Here is a 21,083-nt window from a genome sequence, read left to right on the forward strand (position 1 = left end):
TCCAGGACCTCAATATTTTTCTCTTAAGATCTTCAACTGATAGGATGAAGCCCACTCACATTATGGAGAGTAATCTGCTTTACTCAGTCTACTGACTTAAACATTAATCTCCCCTTAAAAAATGCCTTCACAGGAGGGTGCCTGGGTAGCTCAGTTGGTTAAGCATCTGACTTCAATTGGTTAAGCATCTGACTTCAGCTCAGGTCGTGATCTCACAGTTCCTGAGTTTGAGCCCCAAGTTGGGCTCTGTGTGGACAGCTCAGAGTCTGGAGCCTGTTTCAGATTCTATGTGTTCCTCTCTCTCTGCCCCTCTGCTGCTCTCACTCTGTCTCTGTCTGTCTCTCTCTCTCAAGCATAAACATTTTTTTTAAAATGCCTTCACAGTGACTTCTAGACTGATGTTTGGCCAAATATCTGGGTACCATGGCCTAGCCAAGTAAACATATAAAATTAACCATTGCTCCTTCTTTACCTCCAAAAATTCTATTCTGAAAGCCTAGTTTGTTTTATATGGGTATAACAATGCCAGGTTTCTTTTGGTAAGGGTTTGCATGGTATATTTCTTTCCATCTTTTGCATTCAACGCTCTGTGAACTGTATCTCAAACTTGCAATAAAGCCTCATATATCCACACTCTCAACTGTTCATTGAGAAAATAGAAGCAAAAGAAGAGAATTTTCCCAAGCTTCTAAACTTACTACTTACCAGCATCTGTGCTCAAATATCCTGTCTTTTCTCTCATTAGATTGTAATTCCACGAGAGCAGAGACTTTGCTTATTCTCAACACATACCACCATACCTGGCAGACAACAGGCCTACAAAAATGTGTTGAATTACAAATGAATAATAAAATATGCCACTATCAGCACTAGAACAAAAAATTATTGTTAATTCAATCGATAAAACTTTGTTATGTGCCTATTTCTACAAACTGAGGATGTAGTAGAGAATAGAACAGATACCCTATGTGTTTATATTTTAGTTGCGTGCTAAATCCAAACTATTCCCTACTGTAAGTGCTCTATCTGCATCATCCCTTTTGTTTAAATTGCTTCCAGCTTTATTGGTGTAGAATTGACAAATAAAAACTGTCTACATCTAAGGTGTACCACATAATGTTTTGATATATGTATACATTATGAAATGATGAACAAAGCTAATTAACATATCCATTACCTGACATAGTTGCCATTTTGTGTGTGTGTGTGATAAAAACACTTAAGATCTACTCTCAGCAAATTTCAAGTATGCAGTACTATTAACTATAGTCATCATCCTGTATATTAGTGCTTCAGAACTTTTTCGTCTGGCATAACAAACTTTGCACCCTTCAACAAACACGTCTCCATGTTTCCCACACCCAAGCCACCTTGACACCACTATTTCACTCTCTGCTTCAATGAGTTTAACTTTTTAAGATTCCTCCTACTGTTTGATTCATGTCTTTCTGTTTTGGCTTATTTCATTTACTATATGTCCTTCAGGTCCATCTACGTTGTCACGAATGGCACGATTCCATCTGCTGGTGGACACTTGGGTTGTTTCCATACCTTGGCTATTGTGAATAGTGCTGCAGTGAACATGGGGGTGCAGATATCTTTTTGAGATACTGATTTCATTTCTTTGGGATATATATCCAGAAGTGGAACTGCTGGATCCTATGGTAGTTCTATTTTTATGTTTTTGGGGGACCTCCATACTGGTTTCCATAGAGGCGGCACTAATTTAAATTTTCACCAACAGTGCACAAGGGTCCCCTGTTTTCTGCATCCTCTCCAGTGCTTGTTATCTCTTGGCAATAGCCCTTGTAAGAGGTGTGAGGTAATATCTCATTATGGTTGTGATTTGCATTTCCCTGATGATTGGTTGTGCTGAGCACCTTTTTATATGCCTGTTGGCCACGTGTATGTCTTCTTTGGAGACATTGCTATTTAGGTTCTTTGCCCATTTTTAAATCGGGTTATTTGGGGTTTTTTGCTGTTGAGTTGTTTGAATGGCTTATATATTTTGGATGTTGGTCTCTTATCTGAGATGTGGTTTGCAAATATTTCCTACAATTCCATATGTTATTTTTTTGCTCAGTTGATTTTTTTTCTTTTCTTTTCTTTCTTTCTTTTTTTTTTTTTTCTTGCTATGCAGCTTTTTAGTTTGATGCAATCACACTTGTTTATTTTTGCTTTTCTTGTCTGTGCCTTTTGGGTCATATCCAAAAAATTAGCTAGTTGTCTGAGAGGATCAAGCCCTGTCAGTGTTTCAGTGCTCTGTATGAGGTGAGAGAGAAACTGGCTTCATGGAGGGTGCTTTGAATTATTGGGCATAAGGCCTCCTTCACTTCCTTTGCCTCCTTGTGGGAGTAAAACCTTGGTTCAATTCTGCACCTATTCTCAATCTTGCAAGCAGTACCAGCTGTAGAATGATGTGTTTATTTTTACTTTTGATCCTGCCTGTCCCAAGAGGTTGGGGTCTGCCTGGTGTTCAGCACTGGGATGAGGCAAGATAGAACTCAGCCCCACAGAGGGGGCTCTGAGAGGCTAGAAAGCCCAGTTCATACTCCATTCTCACTCCCCACCCTCCAAACACCTACCTCACCATAGAGGAAATCACGGGCCATGGCAATCTTCTTGGTACTGAGCCAACTTGATTTGGTGGAGGGACTGATGTGGGTAAAGTGAAATTGTTCTTCTTACCTGTATCAGTACAACTGTTCTCAGTTCGTGCTCCTCTGGGGTGCTTTTAATTCTTAGCCGGATTCTGAATTTGTCTTCAAGGTACCGATATCATTGTTAAATTGGTGTTTCTGTGTAGGAAGAGATAGCCTGCACCATGTCTTCTAAATCTTTCAAAATTGCCACCCAAGTGTATTTTCAGATGAAAAAGCTGAGGTTTAACTCTTCCATCTGGTATCACTACTATTCAGTACTAGTCTACTGTGCTTAAACAGGCATATCATGGCTTATGTCCTATACCATATTACAAATGGTGAGGAGAAAAGCTAGCAAGAAGGTTAATCAGAGCTTTCGAGCAACTGTAGCTACAGCCCCAAGAGGCAGTGTTTTCAGTGGCCCTGCCTGTAGGTATGACTGTGTTTGGGATGGGCATGTGGTTTCTGATTGGCTGATCACACCCCCTGAGAATCCTTTGTTTAGCGTTAAAAAATGTTGAATAGACAGCCAGCTTTTGGGAGCAGCCCTGTGCAGAAGAAAGATGGAGAAGCATCTGAGGACCTCCTTGGTGGTTTTGTGGCTTCATTTTTGTTGTAAGTTAATCCAGAGTTTTAGCCAGGTTGACACAGGAAGTTCAGGGAACATTTTCTTAGGATTTTCAGCAACAGTGTATTGCACTGCGGTAGGAGAAGGGAGGAGAATGGGGCCATTTTATATTTTACCTGGGCTTCATTATGGAGAGAAGGAAGGGATGCAAATTAGGAAGCATTGAGAATGGACCATCTATTTCTTAAATCTCACTTTGTTTTCTGAACAGGGGTGAGTGGCAAAAACCAAGTGGAACAGCATCCTCCATCCCAGATCATCCAGGAGGGAGAGAACTGCACATTTCATTGCAACTATACAGTGAGCCCCTTTAGCCATTTAAAATGGTACAAGCAGGGCACCGGGAGAAGTCCTGCTTTCCTGATAATCATGACTTACGATGACAGCAAAAACCCAAGTGGCAGGTACACAGGGACTCTGGATGCAACCTCCAAGCACAGCTCCTTGCACATCACAGCCGCCCAGCTCAGCGACTCAGCTGTCTACATCTGTGTGGTGAGCGCACGGTGTTCCCCAGGCACTTGCAGCCAGTACACAAACCTGCACCTGCAGGTTGTTGAGGACGCTTAGCAGGTGACGTACTAGCATTGTTTTGTTTGTTTGTTTGTTTGTTTTCTTTTTTTTATGTTGTATATACTTTCACTAGTGAGCTGGTACTTCTTTCTTACACATGACTGAGTTTGAGCTGAAGCCAGGATGTCTACACAGCACAAAGTTACCCTCATTCAACACATAAAGTTAACTGCCACATCTGGCTATTCCCAAAGGTAAGACTGCCATGTTGCCTTACTTCTGTTGAAGTAAATGATGATTTTGTCTTAAAGGGAGAAATTGGCTCTGTCTGGGGTCCAGCGACCAGTTCCTACTGTCAACGAAGTGGAAAAGCAACAAGTTGATGGGGCTGATCACAGTATTTGACTAGCTTCCTTCCCCCTGACAGATTTTTATTCCTCATTTAATGGCTATTCAAGTTCTCAGGATGCATTCTGTGGGGAGAGATCTGCTTTACCAATTTATCTGTGCTTCACATCAAGGCACCTTTCCAGATGCGGCACAGACTCATTTATTGTCATCCACGGCTGCTCCTTTGGAGAACATCGCTGCTCAGACTATTATGCCAGCATGAGGCTGGCAGGCACAGTCACTCCGAGGCAACAGGCCAGCTGTCCCAGACTCTTCAGCTAATAGTATCCTAGAAAAGAAACGTAAGGGACAAAATGTCTACATGCTATAGGGTAGTCTTAGATTGCCCAAATTAGCTGTGATGATCTTTTTTGAGACGCTTACAGAAATTTAAATATGGTTTGAGTGTTGGATGAGATAACTATTTATTTTATTTGAAAAGCATATGTTAACTGAGAAAAACAAGAAGGACGTATGAGACATTAAAAATGGCAATCTCTTTGAGTGGTAAGAATACGCCACTTGACCTGAGCGAAAACTGAGAGTAAAACTGTTAACCGACTGAGCTACCCAGGTGCCCCACCAATTTCTTGCTTCTAGTGTATTTTAATGTAATTTATAAGATGGATCCACACAAGCTTTATGGAGCAGGGCTCAGATACCAGATCATTAGAAGGAGCTACAGTGTCCATAACCAGATTCCTATCTAGGGGCTCATTTAGTAGATTTTTGCACTGAGAAGAGAAAAGAACCTCTCTAGGTCTTCCTTGGGGGAGGGATGGGTTTTCGTTATTCAGTGTGTAACTTGTACATGACAGATGCTGAAGAATTTTATAAAAGAAAAAAGGAAAGAGAACAACCTGGGGAGAAACAATAGGGGTAGCTCTCCAACTAATCAGCACTTGGTCTTGACATGGTGTGCTTTCATATTATCTCTTCACAGATCAGGAGTAGCTGAGTGAATATGTGCACAAGGAATGCATCTAATTTTTGGTTGGCTGAGGAGTCCTCAGCTTCCTGTAACAACAGAAGTATAAATATGTACTTGTGGAGGGGGAGGGGGGTACTGGGCGCCCTAGTTGGCTAAGCATCCAACTCTTGGTTTTGGCTCAAGTCATGATCTCACAGTTTGTGGGTTTGAGCCCTGCACTGGGCTCCACGCTGACAGTGCAGAGCTTACTTGCACTCTCTCTTCTCTCTCTCTGCCCCTCCCCTACTCTCTCTCTGTCAAAAATAAATACATAAACTTAAAAAAAAATAAATATGTACTTGGATAAGTTGTTTGGCTTGGTAGTGTCTGAGAGCTCTCAGACTCCAAACTGAGAGTCACTCATGAGTCCAATGAATAGGAAAATGGAGAAGTCTATGAGATTTTCATTTGTTATTTTCTTCTGGCAGCTGCACTATGAGTTGATGGGCTTTGGAGATATGAATAAAAAGAGCAGATCCTAGTAATCTTTGCCATAAATCTGGAAGTTATGGAAGGGTGGTTTAGAGCTACCTTGCTCACCTAGGGCAATTATGAAAAAACAATCTATTCTTTCAAAAAATAATCAGCCATTAATAAATCTTTGTCTGTGGTTCCATTTAAACAGAGTCGAACAGCTCACATACAATAGGAACAGAGTCCTTCATTCCTGGGTATCCAGGAGAGAGCACACACCATTTAAATTGTACATTTCCATTGCTTCAAGCAGGATTCTGAGAAAGGGTTTGTGTTTTCAACTTTAATTCAATCAAGCCAGAAAGAGCATGCAGACAAAAGTTCTAAAGAACTGCTTGGAGGGGCGCCTGGGTGGTTCAGTCAGTTAAGTGTACGACTTCCGTTCAGGTCATGATCTCAGGGTTTCTGAGTTTGAGCCCCGCGTCAGGCTCTGTGCTGTCAGTGCAGAGTCTGCTTCAGATACTCTGTCCCCTTCTCTCTGCTCCTCCCCTGCTTGTTCTCTCTCTCTTTCATAAATAAATAAACATTAAGAAAAAAAAAAGAACTGCTTGGAAAAGAGAAGTTATCTAGAGTTTTGCATATCCCAGCCTGTCATTCTGGAAATGCGGCTATCTACTTTTGTGTTTCGCAGCCGAGTGTTCCCCAAGCACCTGTAGCCTGTCCCACGAACCCAGCAGCTGGGCTTCTTGACAGATGTGGGTGGGAGTGAAGGTGTTTCCTTTTCTCCTTTTTTTTTTTTAATGTTTATGTATTTTTGAGAGAGACAGAGAGACAAAGTGAGAGTTGGGGAGGTGCAGAGAGAGAAGGAGACACAGAATCCAAAGCAGGCTCCAGGCTCTGAGCTGTCAGCACAGAGCCTGATGCTGGGCTCAAACCCATGGACCGAGAGACCATGACCTGAGCCAAAGTCAAACGCTCAACCGACTGAGCCACCCAGGCACCCCAGGTGTTTTCTTTATTTACAGAAGGAATCTTCTATATAGTTTTTGCCTCCAAACAGAAGTGAAGGATAATATACCACCTCCCCTATGTGATGAATTTGAATTTATATTGACTTAAATTTCCTTTGGTTGCTTTTGAAATCTCATTCCTCACTGCAGATTACACTGATCCTAGACCTGCTTACCCACAGAATCCCTTCCACTGCTGCACCCTTCACTGGGGGAAGGCAGACCCCTCTGTGGCTTAGGCTGTCGGTCCTTGAGGCAAATTTTCACGAAGTTGTACCCTCACTAGCCCCATTTTACTCCTTTGTTTATAATCTTCATGACAGTTTCTATATTTATGTACCATTTATACCCTTATTTAATAATTTAATATTAAATTGAATTTCATATTAAACAGATGTTAAAAATAACTATGTAAAAAAAGTATCCTTGTTTTAACTCACACCATCTGTGAAACTGTATATTTGATGTGCTGGTTGTATTTTTTCTATTGCAGATTAAAGCAACATGATATATGTAACAATTAAAAATGCACTTCCTAACATACCTCTGGTATCAATCACACTTTAGGAAATACGGATTCAGCCATGCCCTTTATTTAATGCATGGAAGAATTAGGATCTATAGGCATTGCATGACTTACGCAAAGCATGACTTATAGCAAAATGGAAGCTAGAGGTAGAGCCCAGATATTCTGACCCCTTATAAATTACTTCTTCCACTAAAGATGCAAAGTAGGGTCTAGAGTTTGAAAGAATGAGTTAAGTGCTTTAAATTTAAATGAAATGTAAAAATTTATTACTTATTATATATGCTAAGTTTTTTTATACATGTTAATTTTAGGTTAGGAGATAGAAACACCCCCTCCAAAATAGAACACTCCCATAATATCATGAGGTAGAACTAATGACTATTATTATTTTTCAATTGTTTTTGTGTGTGCACACATACAGCCATATTTTTCTATAAAAGGGACTTATAATGTACGTGATACCTATTAATATATTTCTTTTCCTCAACGTTATATTGTAGGTATTTCCACCAGGAAAAAAATATATATTTAAAAAATCTCTACACCCAGCATGGGGCTTGAACTTACAACCCCAAGATCAAGAGTTGCATGCTCTACTGACTGAGCCAGCCAGGTGCCCTCAAGAAACGTATATTGAGGACATAATTTTAAGTAACTGCTAGGTTTCCATTATATAGATGTATTTTTTAAATTAATCACTTCTCTTCCATTTAAAAAAATTTAACTTAATTTACTTTTAATTCCAGTATAGTTAACATACAGTGTTTTATTAGTTTCAGGTGTACAATATAGTGATTCAACAATTTCATACGACACTCTTATGCTCATCACAAGCACACTCCTTAATCCCCATCACCTATTTCACCATAAAGTAATCACCTTTTGGTATTATTTCCAACTATCCAGTATAATAGGCATTTTTTTTTTTTTTTAGAGAGACAGAGAGAGAGAGAGAGGAAGTGCAAGTGAGGGAGAGGGGCAGAGGGAGAGAATCTCAAGCAGGCTCCATGCTCAGCATAGAGCTCGACACAGGGCTCCATCCCACGACCCAGGGATCATGACCTGAGCCAAAATCAAGTGGCTCAACTGACTGAGCCACTCAGGCGCCCCGAAACAGTGTTTTTGTGAACATCATTAAATCTGTAGCTTTAATGGAAATGGAATGGCTTGGATAAGGGAAAAGACATGACACCAAATGCCTGATTCCCCTGAAGAATTTTTTTTTACCAAGCTGTGACTTCAACAGGAGCATATGAGGCTGCTGATTTTCCAACAGTTTACCAGATATGGATATTATTATTTTAAAGTAGTTTCCATTTTACTAAGTGAGCATTTTCAGTGTTGTAATTTTCTTTCAACCTGTGAGTTTACACATTTTGTCATTAAAAAAACACAGTAAGATTCGGAAACACTGGGGTACATTACACAGAATAAGAGTAAATATCCTTTTATAAAATAAGACATGTGATACAGAGTTTGAAAAACACTCTTCTGGTCCAAACTACCTTCCAACTGGTCTCTTTTCTCCTGAGGCAGTGTATTTCCCACATCTTCACTGCTCAAAATGTCGACCAGCAGTATTGGGACTTGTGCAGAAGCTCAGGCCCCACCTTAGACTGACTGAATTTGAATCTGCATTTTAACAAGATCTCCAGGTGATTCCATCACGGAGAAGTTTGAGAAGCACCAGTCTAACTGGGAGCCCGAGTGATTGTTTAAAGTGTAAGCTGCCTCTACCTGCCTGAAATGCTTCAGTGGTTTTCTATTGCTCCTACAGTAAAATACAAACTCCAGATTGTGATATACAAGGTCTGGCATGAACTTCTCAGCTCTTAACTCTCTCCCTGGCTCTCTGTGCTGCAACAACGCTGATCTCTTGGTTTTCTGAACTTGCCATGTCCTTTCCCACATTTGGTCTTGCTCTTTCATTCGTCTGAAATGCTCTTCAGCAAGAAATGCTCTTCACCAAATCTCAGCAAGCTTGACTCATTTTCACCTTTCAGGTTTGAGCTCAAATACCACTACTGTAGAAAAAGCCTTCTGACTTCTGCTGGTCTCTCTGACTAGTACAGCCACCCACAGACCTCCTTTTAACTCTATTACAACACCCTGGTAATTTCCCTTGTGGTAGTAAGCTCAGCATGCAGTTATTATTGTTGACTTATGTGTCAATGTGTTTGTTGCCTTTACTTCCAATTAGAATACAAGCTCTGTGAGGTCAGAGGTATTATTATTATTATTATTATTATTATTTGTTCATGGCTTTGTCCTTGGCACACAGAACAGTGACTGACCCATAGTAATCAGTTGTATGAGGCAAAAGAAAACTCAGGGAAGTCACTGCTTTATCGTTCTACTGAATGAATGAATGAATGAATGAATGAATGTTTTGGCCCTTCTCTCTCTCTCCCTTTTTCCTTCTCATCCTTCCCCTAGCAATTCTCAACTTTGTGCATATTCTTTTTGCTTGGTTATGTGATACAGTTTAGTTCTCTCTGGCCCTTATCCCCAGACTCAGATCCTGGCCTTTCTTTGCTCAGTGGGGACTGTCAACTAATTATGTCTACTCAAGGTCTCAGCTTGTCTCCACTCAGCTTACCTTATTTTATCAGGTATAATCTAGATGAGCTGGGTCAACCTGAAGGCTAATGACCCCACAGTGAAATATCTAAAAGATATATACAAAAGGCTTTGGAAAGTAGAAGAGTAACTTCAATTCAAATAAACATGAGCACATATCAAAGTTTTATTTCAAATTACTGCAAGAGAAAATCTCCTCAGGAAACAAATTCAAATAATTAGGTTTGTTAGAGACATTTCGTAGGAGACTAGATGTTTTAAAAAGTCTGATTAAAGATCATTAGTATGGGCAGAGGACTGGTTCATAGTTATTCTACTTTTGACTGTCTGTGTACTGGCTATTAGGTTCCTCATATTATTAATAATCATTTGAGTGTGTAACACTAATTTCCCAGAAGGAGTTTTTATTTCATTAAAGTATATCAGAAAATTGCTCTAACATTTTATCAGAAGTGATAATAAGTCCCATATGGGGCTACACAACACATCCTTCAAAAAAGTTCCTTTCTAGACTAGTTTGGGGAAACTTATCTTTACCAAAGGAATTCAAGGCTTTACTATAGTATTTGTAAATGTGGGAGAGAGGGGGTTTATCAGGACTTGGATCTTACCCTTCCTACAAGCTAATAAGCTTACTGTTTCTTTGATGCTGTCATTGAAGACATGGGACTCCTAGGTCAGAGACAAAGAACTTTATCTGTGCCAAGCAAGAACATTTGCATATTTGCTTAAGTTGCCTTTGCCCTTAATTCTCACAGGGTGAGATACTGGGTGCACAAGGATGCTATGCATGTAGTGGGTTTGTGTCATAGCTAAGGAACACCAACGTTGGGGAATTTACTGCTTTTTTAGCAAGCAGCAAGCAAGCTTGTTCTTTGTCTCAGAGAAAACATGACCTCATTGCTCAAGGTTGTTGTGCCAAGCACAGTCCTAAAAAATGAGTCACGTTGAGTGGTCACAGCCTTACGTTACTGGCACACCCAGCAAGATATGGAGAAGTATGAAAGACTCAGTGGATTGTCTTTCAACAGTCACCACTCCAAGGCCCTATGCTGTGTATTTCTAGAAATGTTTCTCATGATTATGCCAGTCCATCAGCCATCCTTATTTATCTGACTAAATCCATTCAATTAGTTTTAAATAGCAGTTAATTAAAGCTGCTATTAGCAGAACTCTAAGCAGCAGGATGACACTAATTTGCAGCATTAACCTCAATCATGCCTCCTAGGATCCCAGATTTAGTCAACTGTGAATAAGTCCCAGGATATAGACAACTAGGATGTAGTGCAATACTCTTTATGGTCTATGCAGGGGAATTTAGACTGACGTACTGACCTTTGAGTTCTGGAGAAGCCAGGAACCTGGAAATGCCAATAGATGCAGACTAAAAAGTCCAAGAAAAGCCTTCTCTCTCTACTCAAAGGACCAGGAAGAGAACAATATAGAAAGAGAGAAATACTTAAGATAATAACCAGTCTACTCCAGCTAAACACCACAGAAAGTTACATAGCAACCAACCCAACGCTTAAGAAAAAGGTAACTCAAACTTGATAAGAGAGCTCAGTGTCATCTGAACTCATCCTTGCTCCAACTTCTCATCACTGGCTCCATGACAGTCTTTAGATGGCAGCCTGCATTCCCAGTGTGGGTTCCTGCTGGTGGAGGGAGCAGGGCAGACCTTGTTATCAAAGAATAGTGCTTAGCTGCTTTGTCCTGTCAGGTGGCTCCCTAAAGAACTGTTTCAAAGGCTTGCCTGTATTTCATACAACTCAGCACTCCCTCAGGGCAGAGAAGTCATTACACAGAGGAAATTCTTTAAGGGGGAAAAATCACTAGAAGAATTTAAATCAGATTTGAGCAGGTAAAAGAAAGAATCCACAAACTTAAAGACAGGTCAAATGAAATTACCCTGTCTGAGAGCAAAAAGAAAAAAGAATAAAGAAAAATGAACAGAGCCTGAGAGACCATGAGACATTGTAAAATGTACCAACATAAGTATAATAGAAGTCTCAGAGGGAAGAGAGAGAAAGGGGCAGGAAGAATATTTAAAGAAAAAATGACCAAAAACTTTTCAAATCTGATGGAACATGAATCTATACATCTAAGAATCTCAATAAACACCAAGTAGGATAAAGGTAAAAAAAAAAAAATCCACATTGAAACACATACTAATTAAACTATTGAAAGACAAAGGCAAATTGAGAATCTTGAAAGCTGTAAGAGAGAAGGGATCAATTACATGCAAATGATCCTAATCAGATTAACATTCAAGTTCTTGTAGAAACAATGGAAGCCAGAAGGCAGTCGGATGATATATTCAAAGTGCTGTTGCCGCACCTGAGTGACTCAGTCAGTTAAGCCTCTGACTCTTGATTTTGCCTCAGGTCATCATCTCACAGTTTGTGAATTCAAACCCTGCATCTGGCTTTGTGCTGAAAGCACAGAGCCTGCTTGGGATTCTGTCTCTCCCCTCTCTCTCTGCCCCTCTGCTGTTTGTGCTCTCCCTCTCTCTCTCTCTTAAAATAAATAAATAAACACTAAAAATAAATAGTTAAAAAAAAAAATAAAGTGCTGAAAGAAAAACCTGTCACCCCACAATTTCGCACAGGGCAAAAAACTACCTTTCAAAAATAAAGGAGAAATTAAGACATCCCCAGATGAACAAAAGCTGAGGTGTTCATCACTTGCAGGTCTGCCCTACAAGAAATTCTTTTTTTTTTTTTTTAATTTTTTAACATTTATTTATTATTGAAAGACAGAGAGAGACTCTGGAGCATGAGCATGGGAGGGACAGAGAGGAGGAGGCACAGAATCTGAAGCAGGCTCCAGGCTCTGAGCTGTCAGCACAGAGTCCGACACGGGGCTCGAACTCACAAACCAAGAGATCATGACCTGAGCCAAAGTCAGATGCTCAACTGACTGAGCACCCAGGCACCCCAATACCCTACAAGAAATTCTAAAGGGAGACCTTCAGTCTGAAATGAAATGGCACTAGACAGTAACTTGGAGCCATACCCCCCCCCCCAAAAAAAAAATGAACCCTGGTAAAGGCAACTACATAAACAAATATAAAGCCAGTATTTTTTGTTTGTATCTCCTCTTGTTTCCTATATGATTTAAAAATCAAATGCATAAACAGCACAGTTATGCTAATGAGAACACAATGGGTAAAGATGTGTGTGTTTCCACATATATAAAGATCTCCTTTATTGTTGTTTTTAATAGTAGAGCTCATATATTTCAAATGGACACAAAATTACTAGCATCTGCAATATCAGGAGATAAATTTCCTTTGAATGGGAGCCTGCTTTGCAGTACTTTAGGTTCACAAGACATATCTAAAAAATGTACTGCTGTAAAAAATGAAGACTACTTAAATCAAATGAGGGAAGGGACTGTGGATTTTCTTTTTGATTGATCACCTTAACATTGTCCTTCAATCATCTGAAGGAGTTCCATTTTTCTTTAGACATCATTAGGCACGGAAGCTTTGCAGACAGGACAGCACTGCGGCTGTATGGATTCTGTCATTTTGCCAGCACTGACATGACTTTGTATCCACCACAGTATTAGGTCTGTTAACCAGTTATATTAATTTTTGTTACAAATCTTTAAAAAAGGCAGGGTCTTTCCTTTTTTTTTTTTTATGTTTTGTTATTTATTTTTGAGAGAGAGAGACAGAATGCAAGTGGGAGAGAGAGAGACACACAGAATCCAAAGCAGGCTCCAGGCTCTGAGCTGTTAGTACAGAACCTGATGCTTGAACTCACGGGCTGAGAGATCATGACCTGAGATGAAGTCGGCGCTTAACCAACCGAGCCACCCAGGTGCCCCAGGGCAGGGTCCTTCTTATAAAGACTGTACCTTAGGCCTACGTTCTATTTTTTGAGGCTTTAAATTTGGTGTTCATAAATTTCCTAAGACTGGTACTTGCCATTTTATGCTGCTGTCATATTTTTTTAATGTTTATTTATTTTGAGAGAAAGAGAGAGAGAGCAGCAGAATGGCAGAGAGCAAAGCAAAGAGAGAATCCTAAGCAGGCTCAGCACTGTCAGCATGGAGCTTGATGTGGGGTTCAAACCCACGAACCATGAGATCATGACCTGAGCTGAAATCAAGAGTTGGACACTTAACTGACTAAGTCACTCAGGCGCCCTCCCCTTTGGGTTTTACCTTTACTGAGAAATGGCTGTGTGGTTTCTGTTGAATGTAATGTGCTCTTAGAGAAAGGGATTTTATTCTATTCTTTATAAAGTTTATTTATTTTGAGAGACACAGGGACAGTGCGAGTGGGGGAGGGGCAGAGGGAGAGGGAGAGAGAGAAATGTGGGGCTCAAACTCACAAAACTGTGAACTTATGACCTGACCCCAAACCAAGAGTCAGACGCTTAACCGACTAAGCCACGCAGGTGCCCCAAAAGGGTTTTTAATATTAGCATCTGTAAGGGTTAAATTGTAGTGTAGGGCTAATGCTTAGCTTGAAAAATAACAGCTTTGTGTTGACATTGAAGGTTAAGAGATAACAGCCTTGCTTTACTCTTATAAATTACGCCTCATACTCTTGTAAATTAGGCTTCACCAATTAAGGAAGCAAAAGTTCAAAGAAAAGAGCATCAGAGGCAGGGTCAAGGAGATCCACTGGTTGCAACTTAGAGGCAGAAAGTCTAAAGTAAACACCTCATTAGGCAACTGTTTCTAACTCATCTGGAAATTGTTTCTTTGTTCTGTTCCCAGGTGATGATAAAACGATGTGATCGGTTATAAAAACTCTGTACCCCGGCTGTTCGGGGCCGCACTCTTATCAAGAGTGTTGGTCCCGATCGGTCGGCCTTGCCTCTCATTGTAATAAACTTTGTTGTGACTGTCACTGGTGCCTGTAGCATTCTGTTTCAGGAGTCGTGTGGATGCAACACATCGTCCTTCTCTCTCTGTTTCCTACAGAGTTGGCAGTGGGAATGGGAAGGGACTGACCGGTGCCTCTTGGCTGGATATTGATTACATGGCTCTTGAACGGAAAAGGGCCCCTGCACTGCGGACCCCTAGCCACCAGCTTCTGCAAGGATACGAGGCAGAAGGGACAGCTGTTGTCTGTGCTCGTTTCTCTATAGCCCCAATTAAGCTTCTGGCATAGCCTGCCCTCTGATAAATGTGGTTTTGCTGGCGAGGGTAGAATGGAGAGACAGAGAGAGCAAGAGCAGATCCATAACTTGTGGAGATTAATCCCTGGATCCGGGGGTTTTCTGCAAGAAAAGGGAATAAGAAATATTAGACAAAAGGGAAGGTACGCACTAGATGTTATTCACAGTCTAGATACTGAAGGCGGCCCCATCCCTTTTGTTGTTGTAGCAGTAGTGGTGATAGCCTAAATAAGCACTGTTTTGACACACACGTGCACTGGTGCAAAAACGGCATGAAGAATCCCTAGTTTCTCTAGCCCTCGGCCTTGTTAAAAAATATTGCCCCAGTTTTGAGCTGAAAACGTGTTTATTTGGTCAGATTTTAGGCTGTTCGGCCTCGAAAGGATTCTTTTGAGTTAGAATCAATTTCTTTCAAAATTGGAGGTGAGGGAATGAGATAGGCAGTGTCTGGCCTGATGTGGAGAAGAGCTACACCAGTTGAAACGCTCCTTGAATCCACAAGAACCTCACCTGACTTCTAAAACAGAATACTCTGTGACAGCTTTTTCAGTGCAGGAAGGTGGTTGTTTTCTGTAACTGCCTTTGCTCAGACAAGTGTTGCCATTTGACGTAAAACACGTACACATACACATCTCCCTCTCCCCACACACGCTGACTTGGGCCATATGATTCTTAAATTTTTTACTTTATTACAGTGGCAGATTTTTACGGTTACCAGTTCATAGAACAAGGGTCTATATATTGGACATCTTTTGGATCACTATCATGAGTCCACAAGATGGCAGTGTTTTCTCAGGGACTGAGGAAAGCTCTCAAGTTTTCGTGTGTGTGTGTGTGTGTGTGTGTGTGTATGAGAGAGAGAGAGAGAGACAGACAGACAGAAGGAGACAAGAGGTGGGGCTTGGTGGTGTAGCAGGGGCGGTGAAAAAGACTCTTTTCTTCCAATTGGTAGAATGAATTTCTTCTATGATTCCTAAAGCAAAACAACTAGAAATGTCTGAGTTAGACTCATTTTTTTTTTAGGGCTTAAAATTTGAGTCCTCAGTGAACCAGGGGAAGAAAGAATAATGGAGGGCTCAAGAGTTTTCCTAGTGATCATGTGGCTTCAGTTAACCTGTGAGTTTTGGGCATCTCTATGGGAATATAAAGTACAATATTTGGAGTTATCATGTATTCTGGGCCTGTATTCAGGGAGGGTAGAGGTGGAAGGCCTGTGAAAAATCATTTAAATTCTGAAGACTAAGCATCCACTACCCAATGGGTCTTCTTTGACTGACTGCTGTCTTTTTGCACAGGGATGAGGAGAAGTCACCAGAATGAAGTGAAGCAGAGTCCTGTACCTCTGACTGTTCTGGAGGGACTCACTGCCTTTCTCAACTGCAGTTACAGTGACAGTACTTCCCAGTACTTTGTGTGGTACAGACAGTATTCTGGGAAGGGCCCCGAGTTTCTGATGCACATGTACTCCAATGGTGAAAAAGAAGAAGGACGATTTACAGGGCTGCTCAATAAAGCAAGCCAATATCTCTCCCTGTTCATCAGAGATTCCCAGCTCAGCGACTCAGCTACCTACTTCTGTGCAGTGAGCACACAGTGCTCCCCTGGCACCTGCTGTCTGTACCCAAACCCGCTAGGGCCCCAGCAATGCCTGATGTAGAGCCTGGGCTGCAGGGTAAAGAAATTCTGTTTGCTGTCTAGATGCAAATGGGAATTAAGAGCATTAGCCATAACCATAGAATGTCCCAGACACACAGGCAGGACAAGGAAGCCCAGAATGGCTTCAGATTTCATGAGAAGGATCTCTGAGCAAGTACCTAAAAGGATTCTAGACACTGAGGAGTTTTGTTATGGTGATTAAAGGCCTGCATGGATTAATTATCAAAAATATATGGTATTGAAGGGGACACTGGGTGGCTCAGTTGATTAAGTGTCCGACTTGGGCTCAGGTCATGATCTCGCGGTTCATGAGTTCGAGCCCCGCATCAGGCTCTGTACTGACAGCTCAGAGCCTGGAGCCTGCTTCGGATTCTGTGTCTCCTTCTCTGTCTGTTCCTTCCCCCTCCTCTCAAAAATAAAATAAACATTAAAAAAACAAATAATATGGTATTGAAGATGTCTTAGAACATGTTGGGAGGAAAGTTGATAACACCAAAAATCATATGAAGACCTCCCTTCCCTGACTCCTTGGCACTTTGGAATTGTCCTACAACTTATGTCCAAGTCCAGGAAAAAATCTGTGGCCTGATAGAAATAAGGCTTTGTGACAGATGTTACAATTACAGGGGAAAAGTGTAAAAGTCACATTTATCATAAAGCTGAAGATGTGATCTTTTAGACAGGGCATTGTTTATGTAGTCCAAAAGGTGGGAAGACCCAGAAATGGCCAGTTAAGATTGCTGTTCACATACTCACTGGCTAAGAGGATGCAACAGAGTCAGAATTTGTTTCAACTTCTCAATCTTTGGACTGAACACTCATCACAAATATTTCTGAGTCATGGAAGACAGATTTGAAAAGCACTGAGAAAGAGCAGGAAGTTGTGTTGGAATCAAGATATTCGAATTCTAGTTTCGCCTGTATCACGTGCCTTCTGATGTCATGGCGCCCTGGAAAGAACTTGCTCTGTGGGGTCAGTTTGAGTATCTTTTATGTTATCAATGGGCCATTTGATCTTAGGCCCATATTACATATATTTCTACCATACATATTTCAGGATTAAATGAGATTATATATATAATATGTTATATATAATATATATATTTATGTGTCAGAAACATAGTAATATATATTACTAGATATATTACTAATCATAATATATATGATTATTACTACATATAATATATAATTATTATGTATGTGTATATTACTATGCTTCTCACATGTAAACGCAGTAGCTGGATAGAGCATATAGAGGGAGACGAACATAGCTAATCCACACATTGACTTTCAGTGACCTTCAGGGGACATTAACTTTGTCCCCTGTGTTCTGTCCCTCCTGCCCCCATCATGCTCTTTTTCAGCTCAGAGCATCTTCAGGGTCCTAAGAAGTAAATTTCCTTTTCAAAAAAAAATTTTTTTTAATGTTTATTTATTTTTGAGAGGCACAGAGAGAGAGATAGAGGAGGAGGGGCAGATAGAGGGAGACACAGAATCCAAAGCAGGCTCCAGGCTCTGAGCTATCAGCACAGAGCCTGATGCGGGGCTCAAACTCATGAACCGCGAGATCATGACCTGAGCCCAAGTCGGACACTTAATCGACTGAGCCACCCAGGCGCCCCAGAAGTAAATTTCCTTCACTCACATTTCTGCTGACATCTTCTCATGGTTCATTCTGGGGTGTTCTTTTCTCCTGTCTGTCTCCCTCATCACTGTGATTACATCTATTTTCCCTCTTATGGGATTATTGACAGCTTTTGTCTTTTTATTTTCCCATTATGGATCTAAGTTCATTCTGTTTGTTTCTAAATTCATTTCAGTGGCAATTTGGGGGAGAAGGGAGGGGAGTATATACAGTTATCAGATATTTCGAATCAGAAGCACACCCTAGCCACATTTAAAATTTCAATGTGATTTGGTCTCATGTGTGAAAGAAATCTATAGGCAGGGCCAAGAAATAAATCAGAAGACAGAGGCTTCTGATTTCAGGCTGGTGCAGGTCAACAGAGTATTCAGAAAGGAGTGAGTTGTCCTTCTGACATTCTGAAAAGGGCTCTGTTGACCAGATTCTCATTTCACCCGAGATGTGTCTCCCTAGTTTCTTCAGTTTTAAAGTTTCAGTGGTCTAAAATAAGTTGAGTAGGGAAGTCTTCTCCTTTCAGAGTCTCGTCTTACTATTAGAGCATAGAACACACTTCCCCTGTTTGATAGGTCCTGTCCCAGCTGTGTGGGACTGTGTTGCTTTGCTATGGCGAGTGTTCCTGACACTTTACTTCCATGGCTTCTACACGCTCCTTCCATGCAGGACGTTCCTCTCGTTTCCAGTCTGCTGGCTGCACTCCTTCCAGCTTTATTGAGTTCAAATGGATTCACTTTTTCCCCTCTCTCTTTAATTCCTTCCAGAATCACTTACTTATATGTCATATTTTCCTTACATTTATAATTCTGCTCACTTCTCTGCAAATGCTCCTTTGTTAATGTTCTTTCCAGGGTGAGGTAGCCTTAATTTGGCATACTATGTCAGTCTATTCTGACCATTGACAATTGGAACAGAACTCTCACTTTCTCCACTTAAATAATGTGGTGCCCTAGCTATTTTCTTATAGCCTAAACAAATATCAAATGTATTCACCAAGGAGTCTTCTTCAGACTTTCTCCTTGACAAAGAAAATTATCGCCTTTACTAGTGGGCCTTGATTAGATAATGCCACCGGTTCCAGGATGATTTTACCTATGTCTCTGGTCTAATTTTTTTTTTCCTTTCAGTACCAAATAAAGGAATCATCTCTTTCCCCCACTCTGATGCTCACAGCCAGCAGCACAAGGCCATATGAAGCTCAGCTCAGCTGACACAATTGATTTTAGTCTTTCCGCCTAATGAATGGCTTTAAAAAGTAACGTAAAGTCTCTCGATGGTATTCCAAAGTCTAAAATATTGTCTTCTGTGACTAATTTCTCAGTGAAGGAAATGACTCTTCTATTTTAACAAAGCTCCCATTTCTCCCTTATTTTAAGATTAACACCATGTACCTCAGAAGGTGACATCATCACAGATTCAGGGAGGAAGAAACGTTTTCTTTTGAAGTTTTGGTGGTCATGTCTCTGAGATGAGAACAGAAGACAGCTAGCTCTCTTGGACTTTTGGTCCTTCCCCTGGAGGCAGTGGGCGACGTCACACAAATGAGGCACTTGTTGTGGTTGTAGCCTCACCAGCTACTCAGCCCCTCCTCCCTGCAGCTGGCCGAGGGACCCTTACTGATGTCTGTGCAAAGAGGAGACTGTGACAAGAGGCTAGGGGAAAAAAAAGGAGGAAGACTCCTTCTAACAGTTTTTGAAACTTGTCAAAGCAAGGGACCTGTACGGCCCAACCTCCCCACTCCTCTTGCTCTGAAAACCCACAGTGTCTCCACCGCTCAGCCATGCTCCTCCTGCCCATCTCAGGGCTTGACGTGATTTTTGCCCCAAGTGAGTAACATTCCCTTTCCTTCTTTGCACAAAAGTGACGGGATGCAGAATGAAGACACCTTCTCTTAATAGGTAGGTCTGTCCTGGTCTCACTGACTCAGCATTGATGTTTCAGGAGGAACGGGAGCCCAGTCAGTGACTCAGCCTGATGCCCAGGTGTTGGTCTCTGAAGGAGCCCGTCTGGAGCTGAAGTGCAACTATTCCTCTAGTGGAACGACTTATGTCTTCTGGTACATGCAGTACCCCAACCGAGGACTCCAGCTTCTCCTCAAGTACATATCAAGGGACACCCTGGTTAAAGGCCTCAACGGTTTCGAGGCTGAATTTAAGAAGAGTGAAACCTCTTTCCACCTGAGGAAATCCCCAGCCCTTGGTAGTGACGCGGCCAAGTACTTCTGCGCAGTGAGTGACACGGTGCCTGGGTCCTCAGGGGGAGCTGAACACAAACCTCCCGAGACATTGGGACTTTTCATGACTCAAGAACCCAAGAGAGAGTCTTCAGGAAGGTCTGTTTTTCTGTGAGGGCAAATACTGCAGGACAGGCTGGGCTCTGGGGAGTGCTTGCCGCCTGAACCGTTGCTTCAACAGCAATGCTGTGCCACATTCAGATAGACTTTGTTCCAGATGGAAGTCTTCTGATGAATTTCTCCAGGAGGGATGCCTCCCACTCATTCCCTACTCTGCTTTCACTCAGAGTACATCATAAAGTGCCAGAGTTCTGAAGTGAAAAAGGCAAGAGCCTTTTTTATTTAAACAAATCATTTCTAGCTAACATTGCCTCAGGTGTTGATCTACATGTGGAAAGCTGAAGTATAGTAAAACCTTGGTTTGTGAGGATAATTCGTTCTGGAAACATGCTTGTAATCCAAAACACTTGTATATCAAAGCGAATTTCCCCATAAGAAATAATGGAAACTCAGATGATTTGTTCCACAACCCAAAAATATTCATATAAAAATGAACACAATACTGTAATATAATACAAAATAATAAAGAAAATACAAAATTTAAAGAAAAATAAACAAACTAACCAGCAATTACCTTTGAAAACCTTCGTGGCTGGTGTGAGGGAGACCAGAGAGAGGAGGGTTAGTGTGTAGGACGATTTGCACTATCACTAACGGAATCACTGCTATCTATTGGCTCAG

General features: G+C 41.2%; 3 gene segments (V, D, J or C); all 3 read left to right on the forward strand.

Moving 5' to 3' along the window:
• The first annotated feature begins 3,171 nt into the window (after positions 1 to 3,171).
• LOC109255694 (T cell receptor alpha variable 10-like) lies at positions 3,172 to 4,779 on the forward strand. The segment is given in 2 exon segments: positions 3,172 to 3,257; positions 3,482 to 4,779. Coding segments are annotated over 2 exon segments (411 nt in total).
• Positions 4,780 to 15,727: 10,948 nt separating this feature from the next.
• LOC109255693 (T cell receptor alpha variable 12-2-like) lies at positions 15,728 to 16,708 on the forward strand. The segment is given in 2 exon segments: positions 15,728 to 15,930; positions 16,110 to 16,708. Coding segments are annotated over 2 exon segments (411 nt in total).
• Positions 16,709 to 19,494: 2,786 nt separating this feature from the next.
• LOC109255651 (T cell receptor alpha variable 8-4-like) lies at positions 19,495 to 20,479 on the forward strand. The segment is given in 2 exon segments: positions 19,495 to 19,508; positions 20,037 to 20,479. Coding segments are annotated over 2 exon segments (435 nt in total).
• The last annotated feature ends 604 nt before the right edge of the window (positions 20,480 to 21,083 follow it).

The sequence above is a fragment of the Panthera pardus genome, unplaced genomic scaffold, assembly GCF_024362965.1.
Source record: "Panthera pardus isolate Hobbes unplaced genomic scaffold, ASM2436296v1 HiC_scaffold_24, whole genome shotgun sequence".
Lineage (NCBI taxonomy): Eukaryota > Metazoa > Chordata > Mammalia > Carnivora > Felidae > Panthera > Panthera pardus.